At 32.8% G+C, this 17,313-nt stretch overlaps 3 protein-coding genes, 1 non-coding gene and 1 pseudogene across 5 annotated transcripts; 4 read left to right on the top strand and 1 right to left on the bottom strand.

The window, feature by feature from the left end:
• Positions 1-490: 490 nt before the first annotated feature.
• Positions 491-1,465, top strand: LOC108809441 (protein VACUOLELESS GAMETOPHYTES-like; annotated as a pseudogene).
• Positions 1,466-3,006: 1,541 nt separating this feature from the next.
• LOC108810676 (VQ motif-containing protein 18-like) lies at positions 3,007-4,020 on the bottom strand. Its single transcript, XM_018582777.2, has one exon. The coding sequence runs from the start codon at positions 3,938-3,940 to the stop codon at positions 3,410-3,412; it is 531 nt and encodes a 176-aa protein (XP_018438279.2). The 5' UTR covers positions 3,941-4,020; the 3' UTR covers positions 3,007-3,409.
• A 5,108-nt stretch (positions 4,021-9,128) lies between these two features.
• TRNAS-GCU (transfer RNA serine (anticodon GCU)) lies at positions 9,129-9,210 on the top strand. The gene has a single exon. It is a non-coding gene; the product is annotated as a tRNA-Ser (tRNA).
• A 925-nt stretch (positions 9,211-10,135) lies between these two features.
• On the top strand, positions 10,136-12,284 carry LOC108834377 (non-specific lipid transfer protein GPI-anchored 14). Its single transcript, XM_018607709.2, has 2 exons — positions 10,136-10,647; positions 11,877-12,284. The coding sequence occupies exons 1-2, from the start codon at positions 10,311-10,313 to the stop codon at positions 12,143-12,145; spliced, it is 606 nt and encodes a 201-aa protein (XP_018463211.2). The 5' UTR covers positions 10,136-10,310; the 3' UTR covers positions 12,146-12,284.
• A 1,576-nt stretch (positions 12,285-13,860) lies between these two features.
• Positions 13,861-16,956, top strand: LOC108806826 (uncharacterized). 2 transcript variants are annotated; one of them, XM_018579028.2, is made up of 13 exons: positions 13,861-14,199; positions 14,356-14,550; positions 14,636-14,705; positions 14,885-15,081; positions 15,170-15,245; positions 15,330-15,413; positions 15,488-15,567; positions 15,652-15,778; positions 15,861-15,920; positions 16,002-16,052; positions 16,133-16,291; positions 16,383-16,515; positions 16,599-16,956. In XM_018579028.2, exons 2-13 carry the CDS (start codon positions 14,381-14,383, stop codon positions 16,775-16,777), a joined length of 1,386 nt encoding a protein of 461 aa, XP_018434530.2. In that variant the 5' UTR covers positions 13,861-14,199; positions 14,356-14,380; the 3' UTR covers positions 16,778-16,956. The 2 variants fall into 2 exon arrangements, with proteins under 2 accessions (XP_018434530.2, XP_056845889.1); XM_056989909.1 differs by lacking the exon at positions 13,861-14,199 and adding an exon at positions 14,247-14,264.
• The last annotated feature ends 357 nt before the right edge of the window (positions 16,957-17,313 follow it).

The following is a 17,313-nucleotide window of genomic DNA, read 5'->3' as shown; positions in this document are numbered from 1 at the left end:
AGATTTACAATGGGTATCGATGGTAATTTCTAGTTTCTTTTCCCAAAGTCATATCATATCTAGTCTTTTATATGCAGATGATTTGGAGAATTTTAGTTTCTTTTCCCAAAGTCATATATCTCTTAGCTAGTCTCTTATATTCAGATTGAAGAGGACATGCACTAGAGACCGAGCGTAGTTATTTGACCGCACGCATCTTTAGTTATGTCAACTCTTTTATTGTATAGACTTCCAGCTCGAATAATGCACTATTCAGGATTTTCAATACAATTGTCTATTTCATCAAGTCATATAACTATCATAAAACAGTCCCGTGATGGATGGGTGCAAAGAAGAATAGTTTCACCTCTTGACTTTGAATCCCAAACAAGAATAAATCATATATACATATATAGATCGTATGGTCATATTAGCGCGTAGTGACATTACTGTCCCAATATAGTGTGAATATATAAGCTACAACTTGGTAATAGTCAAACCAAAACACATCACTACTCCATCCTAAAGAAGACTTATAATCACTATAAATACAATCGAAACGCATTATCTTAATTAACAAGCATCTCAAACACAAATAAATTAAAAAAAGGAGTTTTTAAAATCCATAATGGCTTCAAGAAAACCGTCAGTGAGGCACCAGAGCCACAGCCATCCGTTGCGTGGTCACAAAGCTCAAGCTGAGGAAGAGATCATTTGCTCTGGCTGTGAACTAGACCTGATAGGCGCAGCTTTCAAGTGCACAAAGTCGGAATGCGATTACTTCTTGCACAAGTCGTGTTTCGAGCTTCCACGCGAGAACCGTCACAAGTCTCACCCGGAACACCCTTTGACCCTGCTCTATTCTCCAACTTACGAGTCTTCATCTTTCTCGTGCGACGCGTGCGGTGAGTATGGAACTGGGTTTGCTTACCACTGTTCTGTCTGTAAGTACGATGTACATGTCCTTACAAGAACGGTCTGATCTTTAACTGTGATGAATGCCACGAGACCGTTCCGGATAATCTCTGGTCTTATTATTGCAAGGAATGTGACTATGGCACGCATCTACACTCTTGTGCAGTAGAGGAGGAGGAGAAGGAAGAGCCAAGGAGAGGAGGAGGAAATGGGAGTACTAGTAGGAACAATGGTCGAAGGAGCTCTGCCGCTTCGGACTTATCTGCGATGTTGGAAGCTCAAAGGGAGATGGAGAGGATGCAGATTGAGTTAGATATGGCGATGCAGAGTGCTAAGATAGCGAGGAAATCGAGAAAACATAATGATCTAAAAAATAAAACTTGTGTTATCGATCATGATATTCGCCACCTTCCACATATGTATGCATCTATTTTCCTCTCGATCGAGCTATCTTGGATTCTTGAAGCTCTGAACTCTTTGATTGTTCTTGTTTTTTTTTTTTTTGGTTTATGTGTGTTCCATTGTAATGTTTGTTCACTATATGAATAAAAGAATTATGTAGCTTCTTCTTTTTTTTTTTGTTCTTTACTTTATTTGTTATAATCATTAGACATAACCATCTCAAATTCTCTTAGATAAGCTTTGTAAAGCTGGAGTCAAAAGAAATATAATATGTAAGTAAATAGGATGGTTGAGTATGTTAGTGAATAATGTCATATTCGTAAGTCGTGGAAATTTCTAGACAAAAGCAATGACCTATCACACCAACTAACTACATTATCTCTATGTTTAATTTAAAACTGAATCAAAGTGAATAGTTACCGAGTTGATCACGACTATGATGCAAACATCAATCAACAGTCTTAGTAATTTACACATGAACAACGTTTCTTCTGTCAGTAAAAGAAAGGTAAAAAGAAATATTCAGTGTGGAAGAGAATGGAACACCGGAATAGTGAGAAGACAGACTTGGGACACGTTGGTAGCTTAAGCAGACGAAGCTTTCTTACATAACGCATCAAGCCAGTCCATCACTTTTGGGCCTCTCAAGTGCCAGTCCAAGCCTTTTTGACATTTGGAAAACCAAACCTTATTTAGTTGGCTTGTTCAACGGACACTTAAGGGATGTATTCAACTAAAAGTTTTAAATAATTTGTATTAAAATGACAAATCCACTGTTATTCAAACGTGAATTTTTTGAATTTTTAAGTGTTTCTAGAGTGTTTGAGGGGAATTCCTTAGTTATAAAAATAAAAATCTAAATCCCACTATTTTAGATGAGATTTTAAAGTGTTTTAACAAAAATCATATCAAATTCCCTAATTTTTCTGCAATCATCTCAAAACTCATTAAAAATCAAATCACTTCAAATTTCAGATTCAATACACCCCTCGGTTCCGATCAATTTCCTCATATGAGCATTGAAGCAACACAACCGTTTCCAGACCTACAAAAGCCAGGTTCAAAATTATCATTTTCATCAAATCGTGCAACAAAACATGACTGGACTAGTTTAACAAATGAATCTTATTAGTGTTCGAAAGATTACATCAGTAAAGAATTTTTTTAAACGCACCTCGTAAAGAATCTAATAAGATCTAAATACTCCATCCATTTTATATAAACTATAATTTTACTCTTCAAAATTTATTTTATAATAATTATTGTTTTATATTTTTAATGAATATATTAAATATATTTTTTTAGCTTTAGTTTTTAAGTTTTTAAATTTACAAAATAAAAATACTTTAAATAATAATAAAACAGAAAATAATAACTTTTAATATGTGCGTAAAAGCTTTAAAATGAAAATTATTATAAAACGGTTATTACAATTTGTAATACAGTTCCATCATTGAAATTAGGACCATTTTGTTATTAACTTATTTTATTTTTATTATTTATATTTATGCCAAAATTTCATAAGCTATATGTAATTTACTAGTATTTAACGAATTAAGATGAATTGCACGGTCTTTAACAGTTGGTATATTAAGCAAGAGAACAAATTATGTACGAGGTCATCATTGTCAATTGAATAACCATCATATTACACGGTTGAATACTAACAAAAGAATCAGTAAAAGTTTATACTGTAAAAACTATTTTAGTCAATCTTCTAAGTACCATACAAGTTATTTTCCAAAAAATACAGGCGATAATCAAATCCCATACACGCACCAAAGAATTATTATTACACATCTAGTAGCATATAAAATGCAGTTACACACAAATAGGGTTTTCTGACCGACGACCACAGCTTAATTGGAAACAGTCGCTTCTCCGAGAAGGGCTGCACAATAAATCAAACGTTTCATTACATCCCTCAACCTTGGCAAAGTCAGTCTACCAAAAGTTTCAATTTCTCACTGTATCAAATTCAAAATACAACTTGTATGCCTTTGTTCCCAAAAACATGACTTTCTTCGTTAGCTTTCTTGCTTCAAACGATAAGATCTCATCAAACCAATGCGAATGCATAGTCAGAGAAACCCTAAAAGTTAACCCTGGTTAACTATGACGAATTGCGACCTTTTGTATCGAAGTTGTTGTTGGTGTTGTGGTTATTGCTGAATATGAAACCTTCGACTTGAGAAGAAGAAGATCTCATAGGAAATGAAGAGAAGTAATCTTCTCCTACATCTTGAATCAAACCCTCTAGATCAAAGTAGGTGTTTGGGTTCGAAGAACTATCACCAGATCCCCATTCTTCTTTTACCTGATGGTCTCCTCCGTTTGCTAATAAACCAGTGAAACCCGTAAGCCTATTAACCGGCTGATGATCTCCGTAAACCGGTTCTTGAGGCGTCGGAATACTCGATCTGTCTCTCTTCTTATCGGTTTTGGCTTCTCCGGCTGGGGGTTTCCCGGTTAGACTTTGAACAAGTGAACGGAAGTTCTTGACGTCGGTCTTGATGACCTCAGGTGCGAAGATATGGATGATGCGAATCTTGGGCTTGATCTTGGATATTACTTGTGAGTTCTTGTTCATGGAAACCCTAGAACTTGAACCTTCATTAAAATGATTATATTGAGTAACCTCCATGGATTCTCTCACCAAAAGATAAAACTATAAATGATTGAGAAAAGATTTGATTTTTTTTCTTTCCGAGATGTGTAATTTGAACAAAATAATTGGTATGCCGTGGAATAATACTGCGGCGGTTGGTGATTATATATATGTAGTTATGTAAATTTAAAATATAGGCTTGTTGGTTAGTTAAAAACATTAAATTAGTAACAAAGTTGAATATCAAAATGATAAAAAGTGTTGGACGAAACAGCGACGGACCTGCCTTCCATGACACACAACAACTTGATATAAATAAAATTTACGAGAGTGATTTGTGATCAACCAACCAACTGACGAGATAAACCATGGTGTTATAAAATATCATATACATTAGTACCCTAAGCATTGGTTGCGTGAGCTAGCCATATATCTTTGGTCACCAAATTGGATTTTTTTTCTAGGGGGAGTGTAAAGTGTTAATTGTCGGCATGTTTATTCCTCTATGGTTTCTGAGATTTGGAGTTTCCTATAGTTCCAGTAGAAAACTAATTAATTACTAGATCATGACCCGCCCGGTCGGGCGGGTTTTCATATTTTTTGGAAGCATGAGATATAATTTTTTATTGTTATGAAAACTTTTTTTTTTATTTTTTGTACATTATAAAGTTAATTATTTAAAAAATAATTATTACATAATTACTCGGTGAATTTTATTATATTCTGGTGTCTAATATATTATATGTGTGATATATAAACAAAAAGTGTTTAGTTTCGTCATTTTATTATTATTATTATTTTGAGGTGATCGTGGGTTGTAAAAATGATGTAGAAAAACAGTATTTATAGTTTAGTTTTAGGATAACAATAATGTACCACTGATATATTAACTAAACTAATTAAGTAATTTATAATAAATACCAAATCACAGTATATGGTTACCGAGATATTATGTATAATTGTAATGACTTGGTGAATGTGTTTTTCCATAAAATGTTTTCTTTGAAAGTAAAATTCGAGATATCTATATTTGTTATGTAAATAATCATATGAATCGAATATATACTACACAAATATTCTCTAAGGCAATTTCCTAATATATCTTATAAGCGAAATCACCCATAATTGTAAATATAGAATTATGGGTCATTTTGTTAATCTATTAAACAGGTTTTATAAATAAATTTAATATTTTTTAGTGTTATATATTTTTAGTTTTATAATAGTTATATTTATATTTATATGTTTAGTTAACATTATTATTCAGACCCGTGCATATACACATAATTTCAATTTTATTAAGATATTAAACTAATATAAAATAATTAGTCAAAACATTTGTTAAAATTTTGGTATTTTATATATTTATGTAGACAAAAAATTATAATGAACATTTACAGTAGACTAATATAATAAAATTTGGTTTTATATTATTTTATTTTTTTAATAAAATTCTAATTAAAATTATTTTATAATAAAATTATTATCATATGACTATTTTATATTAGATAAAAATGATACTTCTCTTTTAATAGAGAAGATATATTCTCAAAGAAATGTTTATATGCATTCTTAAGGTTTGGTGGTATTAAATTCAATTTTAATAATATTACACATTACGTAATATAGAGGTAAATAGAATATGTACATATATTTGTACATAATATGTTATGTAGAGCCCGATGACAATTTTAAACAATAATCGTATGCAACTATGCACTAACTTAAATAAAGAAAAGATGGAGTTGCTAATCGTATGATTATGAACATAAATATATTTCAAATCTTTTAATTAGCGTTGGACCATTTATTTCCTAAACCAACAAAATAAAAGAAAAAATCTCAGTCTATTAATGAATTCATGTGGATATCATATACCTATATAAGATAGTGTGCATTTAATTTAAAATCTTACAAAATAATAGTTAGGTCCATTACAAATTTTCTATTTTAATAAGATAGATGATGCTGTTTAGATTTGATAGTATATATGTATATTTCTGGTACAAATGTTATTTGTCTATAACAGTATGCTATATAAGGCGTTTCTACATGTTTAGATGATTAATAGATTATGTTATAAATTTTCGCTAATTATGTCGTATGTAGAATTTAACCATCTATACTATTAAAGTACAAGCACATTTGGATTTTTTACTAAACATGCCCTTTCTTTAATTCACATTGCTTATTTCATTAAGGGCAATCAAATAATATTAATAACACATTTTTATTGGGTCATTTTTTTTTGGATCCAGCCCACTGCCCACATCATCTCTCTTGGGCCATTTGGGCTGATTAAGAAATCAGATCCAATTCTTATTTTTTTCCCTAATTCAAATAATTTATTTTCAACCATTCTTAATATTTTGTGTAGTGAACAAAAATTAATAACTTAATTATTATGTTTTTTATTTTTAATATAATTTAAGCATTCATAAAAAAATTTGAATTTTTTCATTGAAAAGTATAAATCTTTATTAAAAGTATATATTTTTTATTAAAAAATTAACCACATAATAAATTTAATATATCAGAGTTATACCAACTTAATTCATTAAAAAATAAAGTTTAATTTTCTAAACATAAATACTCATTAGACCTGGACGTTCGGATACCCATTCTGGTACGGATTTGTTCTTTCGGATATCGAGTTTTTCCGGTTTTAAAATTAAACTCCATTCGGGTTTTGAAATTAAACCTCATTCGGGTATTATAAAATTTCGGGTTGGGTTCGAGTCGGGTCTTTCCGGGTCCGGGTGGGTTCGGTTCTCATGCATAAGAACCTGCAAAATAACCAAATAACCAAAGTATCTAACGGGTTCGGTTATCTATACTATTAAAGTAACCAAAATATCTGATTCGGTTCAAATTTTTGTATCCAAATTATTCAATAGTAACCAAAAATATACATTTTATACAGTTTTTTTGGTAAATTTTTATCCAAACTATCATATTTTATCCAAAAATACTCAAATTACCGAAAATAACTACTATAGTTAACTTATAAAATTAATTAAAAAATTAAAATAATTATAAATATAATTATAACATATATTTTTAGATATATTTCGGATATCTTTGGGTACTCATTTGGTTCTCGGTTCGGGTCGGATTCGGGACCGGTTCTTCGGATATAGCAATTTAGAACTCATTCGGATATTTACCCCGGGTCTGATCGGGTTCGGGACCCTGATTTTCGGGTCGGTTTCGGGTTGGTTCTTCGGGTCCGAATATTGTGTTCTGACCTATACTCTTTTAAAATGAAACACGATAAAGAAAAATAAAAAAGCTTAAGTCTTTTATAAAAAAACAAATATATAAAAATATGACATTTACTAAATATTTGTCAATTTAAAAAAAAAATAAAGGAAAATAAACCCGCGCTTTGAAAGCGCGGGTCAAAATCTAGTTTTTGCTTAAAGTAGAATTTAACTTTGCCATAACTTATAATAATATTACTATATGGAAATTCAAATCATACGGAACTTTAATATCGACTTCTATAGTTTGTTGGTCAAAATCTGACTCAGGAAATTGTCACTTGAAAACCGACCTAGTTCTAATCCTACTTTTTAGTTAATTTGCTTCATTTGATGATGCTTTTCTATATCATAATTAATTATTATATTCTTTCACTTATATTTCTAACTATAGCTATACAAAAATAACAAAAGTGAAAATTTCAGTACTATAGATTCAGATTATTATTTCAAAAATCATCTTTTTCTCATATCATCTTATTTAGTTTGAATTCCGATTTCATTAACCAGAAGCACTTACCTTTTCACAAATTAAAGTAACATAACACACTAAAATATTTTAATGTCCACCTAATTAATTCTGCTCTCTATGTATTTAGACACTTACATTATTACATATGAGCTCTTTCATCTACACATGTCGGAGGTGTCAACGCATATATATGTGATGGTGCTTAAAAAAAACTGAAACAAAATCTGTTTTCTCGTTGGTTTATTTTTTAATAACTGGCTATTTAAAGTTTTGCACAGAGAAGTTGACCTTTTTTATAAAAATGAAATGACATGTATAAACGTACAAAAATGTTCCAAACAAAGCCCTTTCTAAAAAAAAAATGTTCCAAACACATAAAATAATAGTTGAATTTTGTTTTGCCAAAGCAGCAAACAAGAGCGACAGGGTGGGTGGCTTAAACTTCCATTGACTTTGCCTAAGTTCTTATTTATTTGTATTTTTTTTTGGAACTTTTTTTTTTTTGCTAAATATATTTTTTTTTTTTGGAACTTGATTTATTTGTATTTTATCAAGCCACTAAGATCTTGTGGATGAGAGTACGATTGAAATACGGATTATAGTCCTCAAGATGTCTTCCAAAACTCACCCACGGAAGTGTATTTTATTTTTCGAGTCGTTACAACTAATATATAGTAACACATATATTTGTATCATTTCTACAAAATCACATTAAAATTTAATAAGAAATCTCTGAAAGTCTACCAACTTTCGTTATATTTTTTGCCTATTTAGTTTGAAGATTAGCTTTTACTTATGCATACCATTATCCGGTGGTTTTGACCCTACTTACTTGTTTTTGAAAACAATAGCCTATGGTTATAGGGAGAGGTCATATTACTTCTCATTTCAAAATTTATAGTATTCTATTTAAATTAACGTCAATCGATTTAAAAGTCAAAAGCTATTTAAATCCATATACTGGAAAAAACTACATTTTATATTGGCGCGTTGGTATATAAAGATTCAACATTTGTGCTGATAAATAGCTGTGTTTTGTCTAATTAAGTTGGGGGGAAAATGTATTTGGAGTCATTATTTAATGGTCTTACGCGGACTTGAAGACTTGTTCTATGCCAGCTTTGAGAACAAATCTGTGTAAACTGCAAACTATATGTATGGGGCCATGAACTTGATACCATGTCACCATCCATCCATTTATGTCCGTCATTTTAGTCCTCACTATGTATGTTCATTATGTCATGGATAAGTGTAGTTTCTCTTCTTTTCAAAAAAAATGTGTAGTTTCTCTTTTATGAGAACGAGAAACTAACTAGTGTTCATTAATTAAGCAATTTTTCCTTTTTAGCATAATTAAGGCATCTTCGACACATTTCGATATTTAACTTCAAATGGTTGTGACTCGTAAACTTCTTTATGCCAAAGAAAGTATATTATGCTAGTAGTAACTCTTTTTAAAATTATTGTTGATTTAAACTGTAACAAAAACGTCGCTTTGGCCGAGTGGTTAAGGCGTGTGCCTGCTAAGTACATGGGGTTTCCCCGCGAGAGTTCGAATCTCTCAGGTGACGATTTAATTTTTCCCCTCCAATTTGTTTCTTATTGGGCCTGTAGAAACAATTTTCTAATTCTGGGCCGTATATTAAATGGGCTAAATACTCTGATACAAGTTCTAAATTTGTTTTTCTGTACAGCATAAAGAGTGACACACTATGGTGAACTAAAGTTTGTTGGTCTAGGCCTATTTTTGTTATTGGGCCGTATAAGGTAGTGAATACGAATGAACGAATCCTGTGCTTTAAAGGGCTAAGATTGAAGTGACGTCATAAATGACACTATTGATTCGTAGGGCTTAGACTGAGCCAAGTGTCAATGCGGACAACTAAAGTCAATTCCACTGAGTCGACATTTCCACCCAGTGGGGTTGGTGTGAAGTGGTGGTCCCTTTTTTTTATCATCTCCACTTCTCCTCTCTCATCTTTTATATACTACAGTATTTGTGTGAATTTCATATTATGCAAAATGAAATTTAAAATTTGTAAATGGCCGTTCTAGTGAAAGAGTGAGCTGTTATTTAGGGAATGAATTCTGAAAAGTAGCTTTATGAAAACAAAGTATCTGTACTAACATTAATATAGAAGACGGACATACTGATTAACAAATTTTACATTTGTGCTTGTAAATAAATCTTATTAGTTTATCCTATTTTAGTTATAAAAAAATAAATGCAAACAAAAAACAGGTTGATTCAATAAAAATGTAAAATAAAAAACCTGCTTACAGAAATTAGTTCTACCACAAAATATAAGAAGTTGATTTTTTTATTAAAAATATATGCATAGTCCTCCGAGATCTGAGTAGGTTTCTTATACAGGGCGTATGGAGATAATGATGTTGACATTTGAGATACCTGTTCGTTCCCATGTATATGTATATGACAGAATCACATATATAGGAATACCATCTTTTGATATCGCATATTATGGTAAACAGATAAACCTTCCATGAGCTTCTCGACACGACAACGCATACAATCATCACAAAACCAAATATATAAAGTAAGATAACTTAAAGAAAAAATAGAAAACCCTAAAAAATGCTAAGATTTCTATATAAATTGTAACGAGTGCAACAACAACCTTAAAGGTTAAATCGTGCATGAACAATAAAAATGGAGTTATGGAGGATTAGTCTAGTGGCGATAGCAATAGCATTAATAATGGCGACGATGGTGGCTGCTGGTGAGGACAAGGCGAAGGATAAGGAAGAGTGTACCGATCAGCTTGTGGGTATGGCCACATGTCTTCCTTACGTGCAAGGACAGGCAAAGACTCCGACGCCGGACTGTTGCTCAGGCTTAAAACAGGTTCTCAAATCCGACAAGAAGTGTCTTTGTGTGATCATCCAAGACAGGAATGATCCTGACTTGGGTCTCCAGATCAACGTCTCTCTCGCTCTTGCTCTTCCTACTGTTTGCCACGCCGTTGCTGACGTCACCAAGTGCCCTGGTTAGTACCCTAGTCACTTCTCTGCAGTTTCATGATACATACTACAGTTTCATGATACATACTATAACATAATATTTTCCATCTGTGGTTGGATAGATGAACACTCGTTGACTTCAGGATCTTTTCTGGTTACCATAATTAGTGTGGATATTTGGAAAGATTCTGAGCTCTTGGTTAATATTTGGACGGAAGCTGAATTGGTGTGAGTTTTACTTGCAAAATCCACCATATAACACGAGAGTGATGTTAAGTAATATTTTTCTCTGGGGCCGGGAGGGGAGGGGGGGTTCGCTTTTGTGCCAAACATTATTCCGGAAAACAAAAGCAAGACACGAGAGTGATGTCTAATACTTTTAGTTCATTTAAGTCACGCACGCCACTATCATACCTGAATCAACGTTGTGAGTCTTGTGAATACTAGGTTACACAGAAGCTTTGTCGGATGTCCGTTCCCCGCTTCGGAACCGGAATCGGAATCGGAAGCTTGTGGAAGCTCTCGGAATCTCGTTTCCAATACGCTTTCAAAAATACATTTTTAAAAACACTTTGGAAGCTTACGATTCCATTTTGGAATCACGCTTCCGTTTTTTTTAAAATACAATATCGTAAATAAATAAAAATAGAAGAAACAATGTTTTTATATAATACTGAAATAGAGAATATAAATATACAAGCATTAAAACTAATACTATATTTTTTTATGCATTGAAAGTTTATTAGAGATATATCGTCTATATTTAAATATACTGTGTTAATTATTTACAAAATGTTAAAAAAAATAATTAGTATAATAATATTTTATAAACTTAGTTTATGCATAGTTTCACGGTTTTAACATGAAATCATTTAAATTATTATAAATGGATATTTTTATTTTAATTTGAATCCTATAATTGTTAGTCACATTTGTAATCTTTTATATTTTAATATGTATATATATACATATATAAATATACGCTTCCGATACGTTTCCGCTTCCTAATTTTATTAAAAAAATCGCTTCTACGCTTCCACACGATTCCGCTTCCGTTTCCATGTATTGGTACATACCACAATGTTGCAGGTCTTAATTATATATTGTACATTAGTATATATATGTACAACAATACTTTGCAGTTTTGCACAAATAAATCTATTCTTTAAACAAAAAAATATTAAGTTTGGAATTTTGTTGTACAATTAAGTTTACCAAACTCGCATTGTTTTTTTTTTTGGAATGTGTGTTTCAGCTTTGCTTCATATGGACCCAAAATCTCAAGAAGCCCAAGTGTTCTATCAGCTGGCAAACGGTTTAAACAAAACTAGCCCAGCCTCTGCTCCCGCCGGTTCGGCCCCTGAGCCCACAAGTATATCTCCAACTGCAGGATCCGATGGTAACAACAGTGGCCGGACAACCTCTTTGCCAAGCAAGAACCACGCTCGTAGCTTTCGGAAACGGTGGCTAAGCCTTGAAGTTGTTGCCCAACTCTTCATAATATCATTTATTATCACCGTTTAAAAATAATATTGAAAAGTGAATTTGTGAGGTTGCAGTGAGTCAGTGACGTTGATTTTATGCAGTTACTGTTTCGTGAGAACTCTGCCCAACTTTTTTTTGTATGACGCAAAATAAGACACGAGACACGAGTTACAATTTTCTAATTGTCTCGTATGCTTTTATCATTAAAAAAAAATCTTGCGCTCTAAAAATATAGACTCAAGAATCTGCATACACACGTAATATCATTTACGGTAAGATTTGTGTGTCAACCTTCTTTGTTGGGATGTTAAGCCTCTTTGCTATCATGTTAGTTGGGATTAATCTTATATCTCTTCTGAAACGTGACATCTCGAGTTTCACCTTAGCAAGAAAGAAGAAATCTAAACGTTTGTGGCCGTAGTGCAAAGTGGTAAGTTCCTTTGTACTCGGGGTTCACACTCAATATTAAATCTAAAATTTAAAGACTGATTCCAGATCTACAAGAGATTACATGTTTAAGGCCTGAACTTCCGTTGTAATCTAAAAAGAAAAATCTGCACCATTTCACCAAAAAAAAAGAAAAATCTGCACCGATAATTAAAAGAGAGATATGATCCACAAGACAATGAAAAGAAAAAGAGATTAAGTGGTTAAAAAAAAAAGAAAAGAAAAGGAGACAACCACAAGTCACAAATGGCACATGATCACCGAATTGAAAGCACCATTTTATATACTGCCAACTAAATTGTATATCCAACTTGATACCCACTGGTGCCATTGAAAAGATTTTCCACAAATTCGATATTTTTCAGAATTTAAAGCAATATATGTATGCTATTTAATGTAAGGAATTGTTTGCACTAAAAAAGGAAAAGAATTGTTTGCATTCGGCGAAAGCAAGTAGGAACACAAGACACAGGGAATCTCTAAAATAATATTCAACTACATTTTTATTTTCTGTCAACATATTCAACTACATCTAAATTTCAAAGAGAATCATTTTTTTTATCCCAAGAGTTGGAGGGAAGTTGCTATTATTATAATCATATTCAGAAATCTCCTCCATACCCAAATCCACAGAGCAACCACATGACCGCACAATTTCCCAGATTATCTTCTTCTCTGTCTATCATTCTTGTCAACATCTCTCAATATTCTATTTTTTTTGTTATAAGTTATATAACGGTTGATTTCTTTTTATTTTATTTTTCTATCTGACTCAGTGTTTTGAAAATCGGATCGGACCGGTCGGTCGAACCGGTCCGACCGTGACTCGCTGAAGAAACCGAGTCCGGTTCGGTTTAAAACCCGGATTTGATAAAAACCAGTAAAACCGGCTGAAACCCGGTAAAACCGGTGACCCGGTTTAATTTTAAAACCCGGTTCTTAAAAATTAACATATAATTAAGTGTTTTTAATTATTACTAGCTAAAATTTAATATTTTATAATTAGTGTTCAACTATCACTATTTAATTGATTTTTTATTTTTCTAAGAAAAAAATGTGAAAAATATATTTCTGACTCTCATATACTATTTTTATTTTACCATATTCTTAAAATTTGAAATGTTAGTTGTAAAAATAAATAAATATGATTGTTTTAGCTGTAAATCATTTGTTTTTTTTTTAATTTTTAGTTTACATAGTAATCAGATTTATGTTTGTTGTCTATTTTGAGTTAATAAAAAAAGAATAGAGAAAGTATTATATGTAAAAGTAAAGTTTATATAGTATAAATATATAATTATATACATTTTTATATAAATAAAAAATCCGGTTGAACCGGTCTAACCAGTCAACCAGTAGCTTCACCGAGTCGGTGTCCGATCCGGTTTTCAAAACATTGATCTGACTCCATTAATATCTAAAAATCGAAATCCCAGACAGAAGCAATTTCACGTCTTTACGCAATATATCAAACGTTTTTAACATAAAGATTCGTGTCATTGCAAGACATCATCAACTTGTACTGAAACAAGGATGCAAGTTTCTCGTTGATCTCCCACAGACTTTTCTTTGAGATATAATCTCTCAATAGGGTCTGATTCAAATTAAATTCTCTGATCAGAAGTTTCCTCTGTTTCACTCCACAGGTACGAAAGCCTGTTCCTTTCTCCTTCTGAAAACCTCCTCTGTTTCATATGTCTTCAATCTGAAAGTTCGTATTTTTAGATACTTTTGTTCAAATTTCATGATCTGGGTCTTCCAAATTCATTGATGGGTATTCCATTCCGTGCACGCTTTTGCAGACTAGGCAAAAAAAAAACAGAGTTGATGACGTCATCCGTGATTGTTGGAGAAGAAGAAGAGGATTCGTTCACGAAACCACTTGGGAGACTGTCTGTGTTTTACTATGGAGTTGGGCATATGCTTAATGACATCACTGCTTCTTGTTGGTTCACTTACCTCCTCCTCTTCTTGACTCAGATTGGTCTCTCCCCAAGGTCTTAAAAAAAACTCTGAGTTTTGTGAATGTCTTCACTTTAGTGAGCTCTTGTCAAAGGTTTTTGTTGTTGTTTCTTGGTGTAGGGATGCTGCAATTGTCATGCTCTCTGGTCAAGTTGCTGATGGTTTTGCTACTATCTTCATTGGTGAATTGGTAACTTCTTTGTTGTCACAACTTGTTTTTTGGTGTTCATGGAACTCTGTTTAGACCTCTAGGTTCTCTTAGTCTCATGTCACTTAAGTTACAATGGTCTTGTTATATGGTAATGTTTAAAGGAAGAGTGGAACAATTGTAAATGATTCTCGCATCTCTGTCTTCTTCACATTTGACAGATTGACAGATTTGGACATTTCAAAATCTGGCACGCCGCAGGATCCCTCTTAGTGGCTATCTCATTTTCCTCTGTCTTTGGCGGTTGCTTGCCCTGTTCAATCCTCCATAGTACTTCTTTAACGATAGAAACATTATCTTACAGCACGTTTGCAGCTATCTTCAACATAGGATGGGCAGCTACTCAGGTTTCCCACATGTAAACCACTCTTTCTTTTTTTATACATTTTATCTTCTCTGAAGGTTACCCCCAGATTGAGTATTCATTAAATGTGTATGCTCTTTAGGGCTATGGTCAATTGCATTACATTGAACTCAACAAGCAGAGTAGCATTAACAAGCTCCCGTAACGCCTTTAGCATGGTCAGCTCTTCTTCCCCTCTTGGTCTTATTTTGGTCTCTCTAAACATGTCTTCTTAAACTTCTCTGCCCACTGTTTGTTCTCAGGTTGCTAACTTAGGCTTATACGCGATTGCTTTAGTTGTATTTGGTGTTAGCAAAGCTGATACAAAAGAAAACACCGAGTCACAGGTTTGTGCTTTTATATACATCATTCAAAGTCAATGCCTTTCAATATGATTTTAACTCTGTCTTTAACTCTACAGTATCGTTGGATTGCTTATTCATGCATCACCGTTGGCTGCTGCTTTGTGGTCATATTCCTTATGGGGACAAAGGAACCACGGTAACACACACTTTTTTCTCTGAAATGCTTTTAACTCAAACCACCTTTACCAAAGTTTCATTGCTTGTCTTTGACTTTCAAAAGGCTGAGGATAAATCTAAGAGAAAGTAACCGAACGAGAATACCATGGGCTTATTGGTTCCGTAAGATTCTATATTATCAAGTCGCTGTGGTTTACCTCCTCACACGACTAGTTCTGAATGTTTCACAGGTTAGTTTCTGTATCTTCTCTTGCTTCGCTTGTACTTGGATCATTACTTACAACTCCAAGATTACTTTCTAATAACTCTCAGGCGTATCTTGCATTCTTTGTCATTGATGACCTTCAAATGGCTCAATCCGCTAAAGCTCTCGTAAGTGAAGAAGCAATAAAAAAACCTTTCCTCTCTGTGGTCATTACACTTTTGTATGATCAATGTTTTTCAATAATTCAGATTCCTGCAATAATCTACATCTGCAGCTTCGTTGTGTCGGTTATGCTTCAGGTAACAACAAAGTTCAAACGCACTTGTTGTGTCTTCTTCTCCTTCTGTAAAACTTTATGCTTTTGTTTCTGTTATGATAGGAGATTCCATGGAATGGGAAGCGTCTCAAGGCCTATTACTGTGCTGGTGGTATCATTTGGATGTTCTGTGGTGTATCGATCCTTTTATTGCCCAAAGGCATTAACTCATTCATGTATGCGATCTCTGTCTTTATCGGCATCGCAAATGCATTGATTCTAGTAAGACACTGTCACACTCCTCTGCTATATCTGATGTCTTCATGTGGTATATAGGGAAGGAAACTATAATGTATCACATTTTTTTTAACAGGTGACAGCAATTAGCATGCAGAGTGTGTTGATTGGTTCAGAGCTTGGTGGATGTGCTTTTGTTTGTGGGTCTTTAAGCTTCTTAGATAAAATGTCATGTGGGCTTGCTTTATATGTTCTTCAGTCACACCAAAGTAAGTTTCTTTCTTTCTTACTTAGAAATATTATGAAAAAACATTGTTTGATGGATGTGTGATTTTGGACAAAAATGGTGCAGGGGCTAGTTCACCACAAGTTGATGTAAACATACAACATAGTTTTGACTTCTCGGTGACAAGATATGGATTAGGACTTGTCCCAGCGGTATGCTCTTTTATCGGAGTCGTTGTCACGTATTTTATGGAGCTGGACAGCACGATACTAAAGCCTTTGTGTCAACCGTTGCTACTCGAGTGAAAGAAAGTCTAGCAACATTCCTGGTTTGGTAAGATCACTACACAAAGGGGGAATGTCAGTTAACAATGTTGATATGTTTCAGTCCGCTGATTTGTTTATAAAAGATCACATAGTGAGAAAGAAAGCATTTGTTGTAACAAGAATTACTAAAAAAAGATTAATGCAAGTTGATTCTTTTTCGTTGCTGTGTACTCTTTATTTGCTGTTTTTTATCAGTCTCTTCCTTCTTTGTTTTAATAAATGATTTTTTGACAATATAAATGTAAAATTCGTATAATATGATCTTAAACTAAATAATTATGTTTTTGGTATAAGATCGAATAAACTGAAAATCTACGGTATATAAATCAAATCAAGCCGAAGTAAATATAGATATATAATAGTAGTTATATTTTACTAACCGAAAAATCGAAAAACCGAACTGAATCGAAACCAACCCGATATTCGGATTGAACATCCCTAATCCAAATGAAACCGAACTATTATTTCATTCTCCAAAACATAATAAAAATAACAATTTCATTCCGTGCAGAGCG

The sequence above is a fragment of the Raphanus sativus genome, chromosome 6, assembly GCF_000801105.2.
Source record: "Raphanus sativus cultivar WK10039 chromosome 6, ASM80110v3, whole genome shotgun sequence".
NCBI classification, from domain to species: Eukaryota; Viridiplantae; Streptophyta; class Magnoliopsida; order Brassicales; family Brassicaceae; genus Raphanus; species Raphanus sativus.
Note: the sequence above shows the minus strand (reverse complement) of the source record. Positions and strands in the feature narration are given on the sequence as shown.

What these genes read in the sequence shown, in the direction of transcription:
- LOC108810676 (XM_018582777.2), bottom strand. Translation starts at nt 3,940, where the DNA reads ATGGAGGTTACTCAATATAATCATTTTAATGAAGGTTCAAGTTCTAGG.
- LOC108834377 (XM_018607709.2), top strand. Translation starts at nt 10,311, where the DNA reads ATGGAGTTATGGAGGATTAGTCTAGTGGCGATAGCAATAGCATTAATA. An exon ending in TGACGTCACCAAGTGCCCTG is followed by an intron (nt 10,648 to 11,876) that starts GTTAGTACCCTA and finishes TGTGTGTTTCAG; the next exon opens with CTTTGCTTCATATGGACCCA.
- LOC108806826 (XM_018579028.2), top strand. Translation starts at nt 14,381, where the DNA reads ATGACGTCATCCGTGATTGTTGGAGAAGAAGAAGAGGATTCGTTCACG. An exon ending in CAGATTGGTCTCTCCCCAAG is followed by an intron (nt 14,551 to 14,635) that starts GTCTTAAAAAAA and finishes TTCTTGGTGTAG; the next exon opens with GGATGCTGCAATTGTCATGC. An exon ending in GCTACTCAGGTTTCCCACAT is followed by an intron (nt 15,082 to 15,169) that starts GTAAACCACTCT and finishes TATGCTCTTTAG; the next exon opens with GGCTATGGTCAATTGCATTA.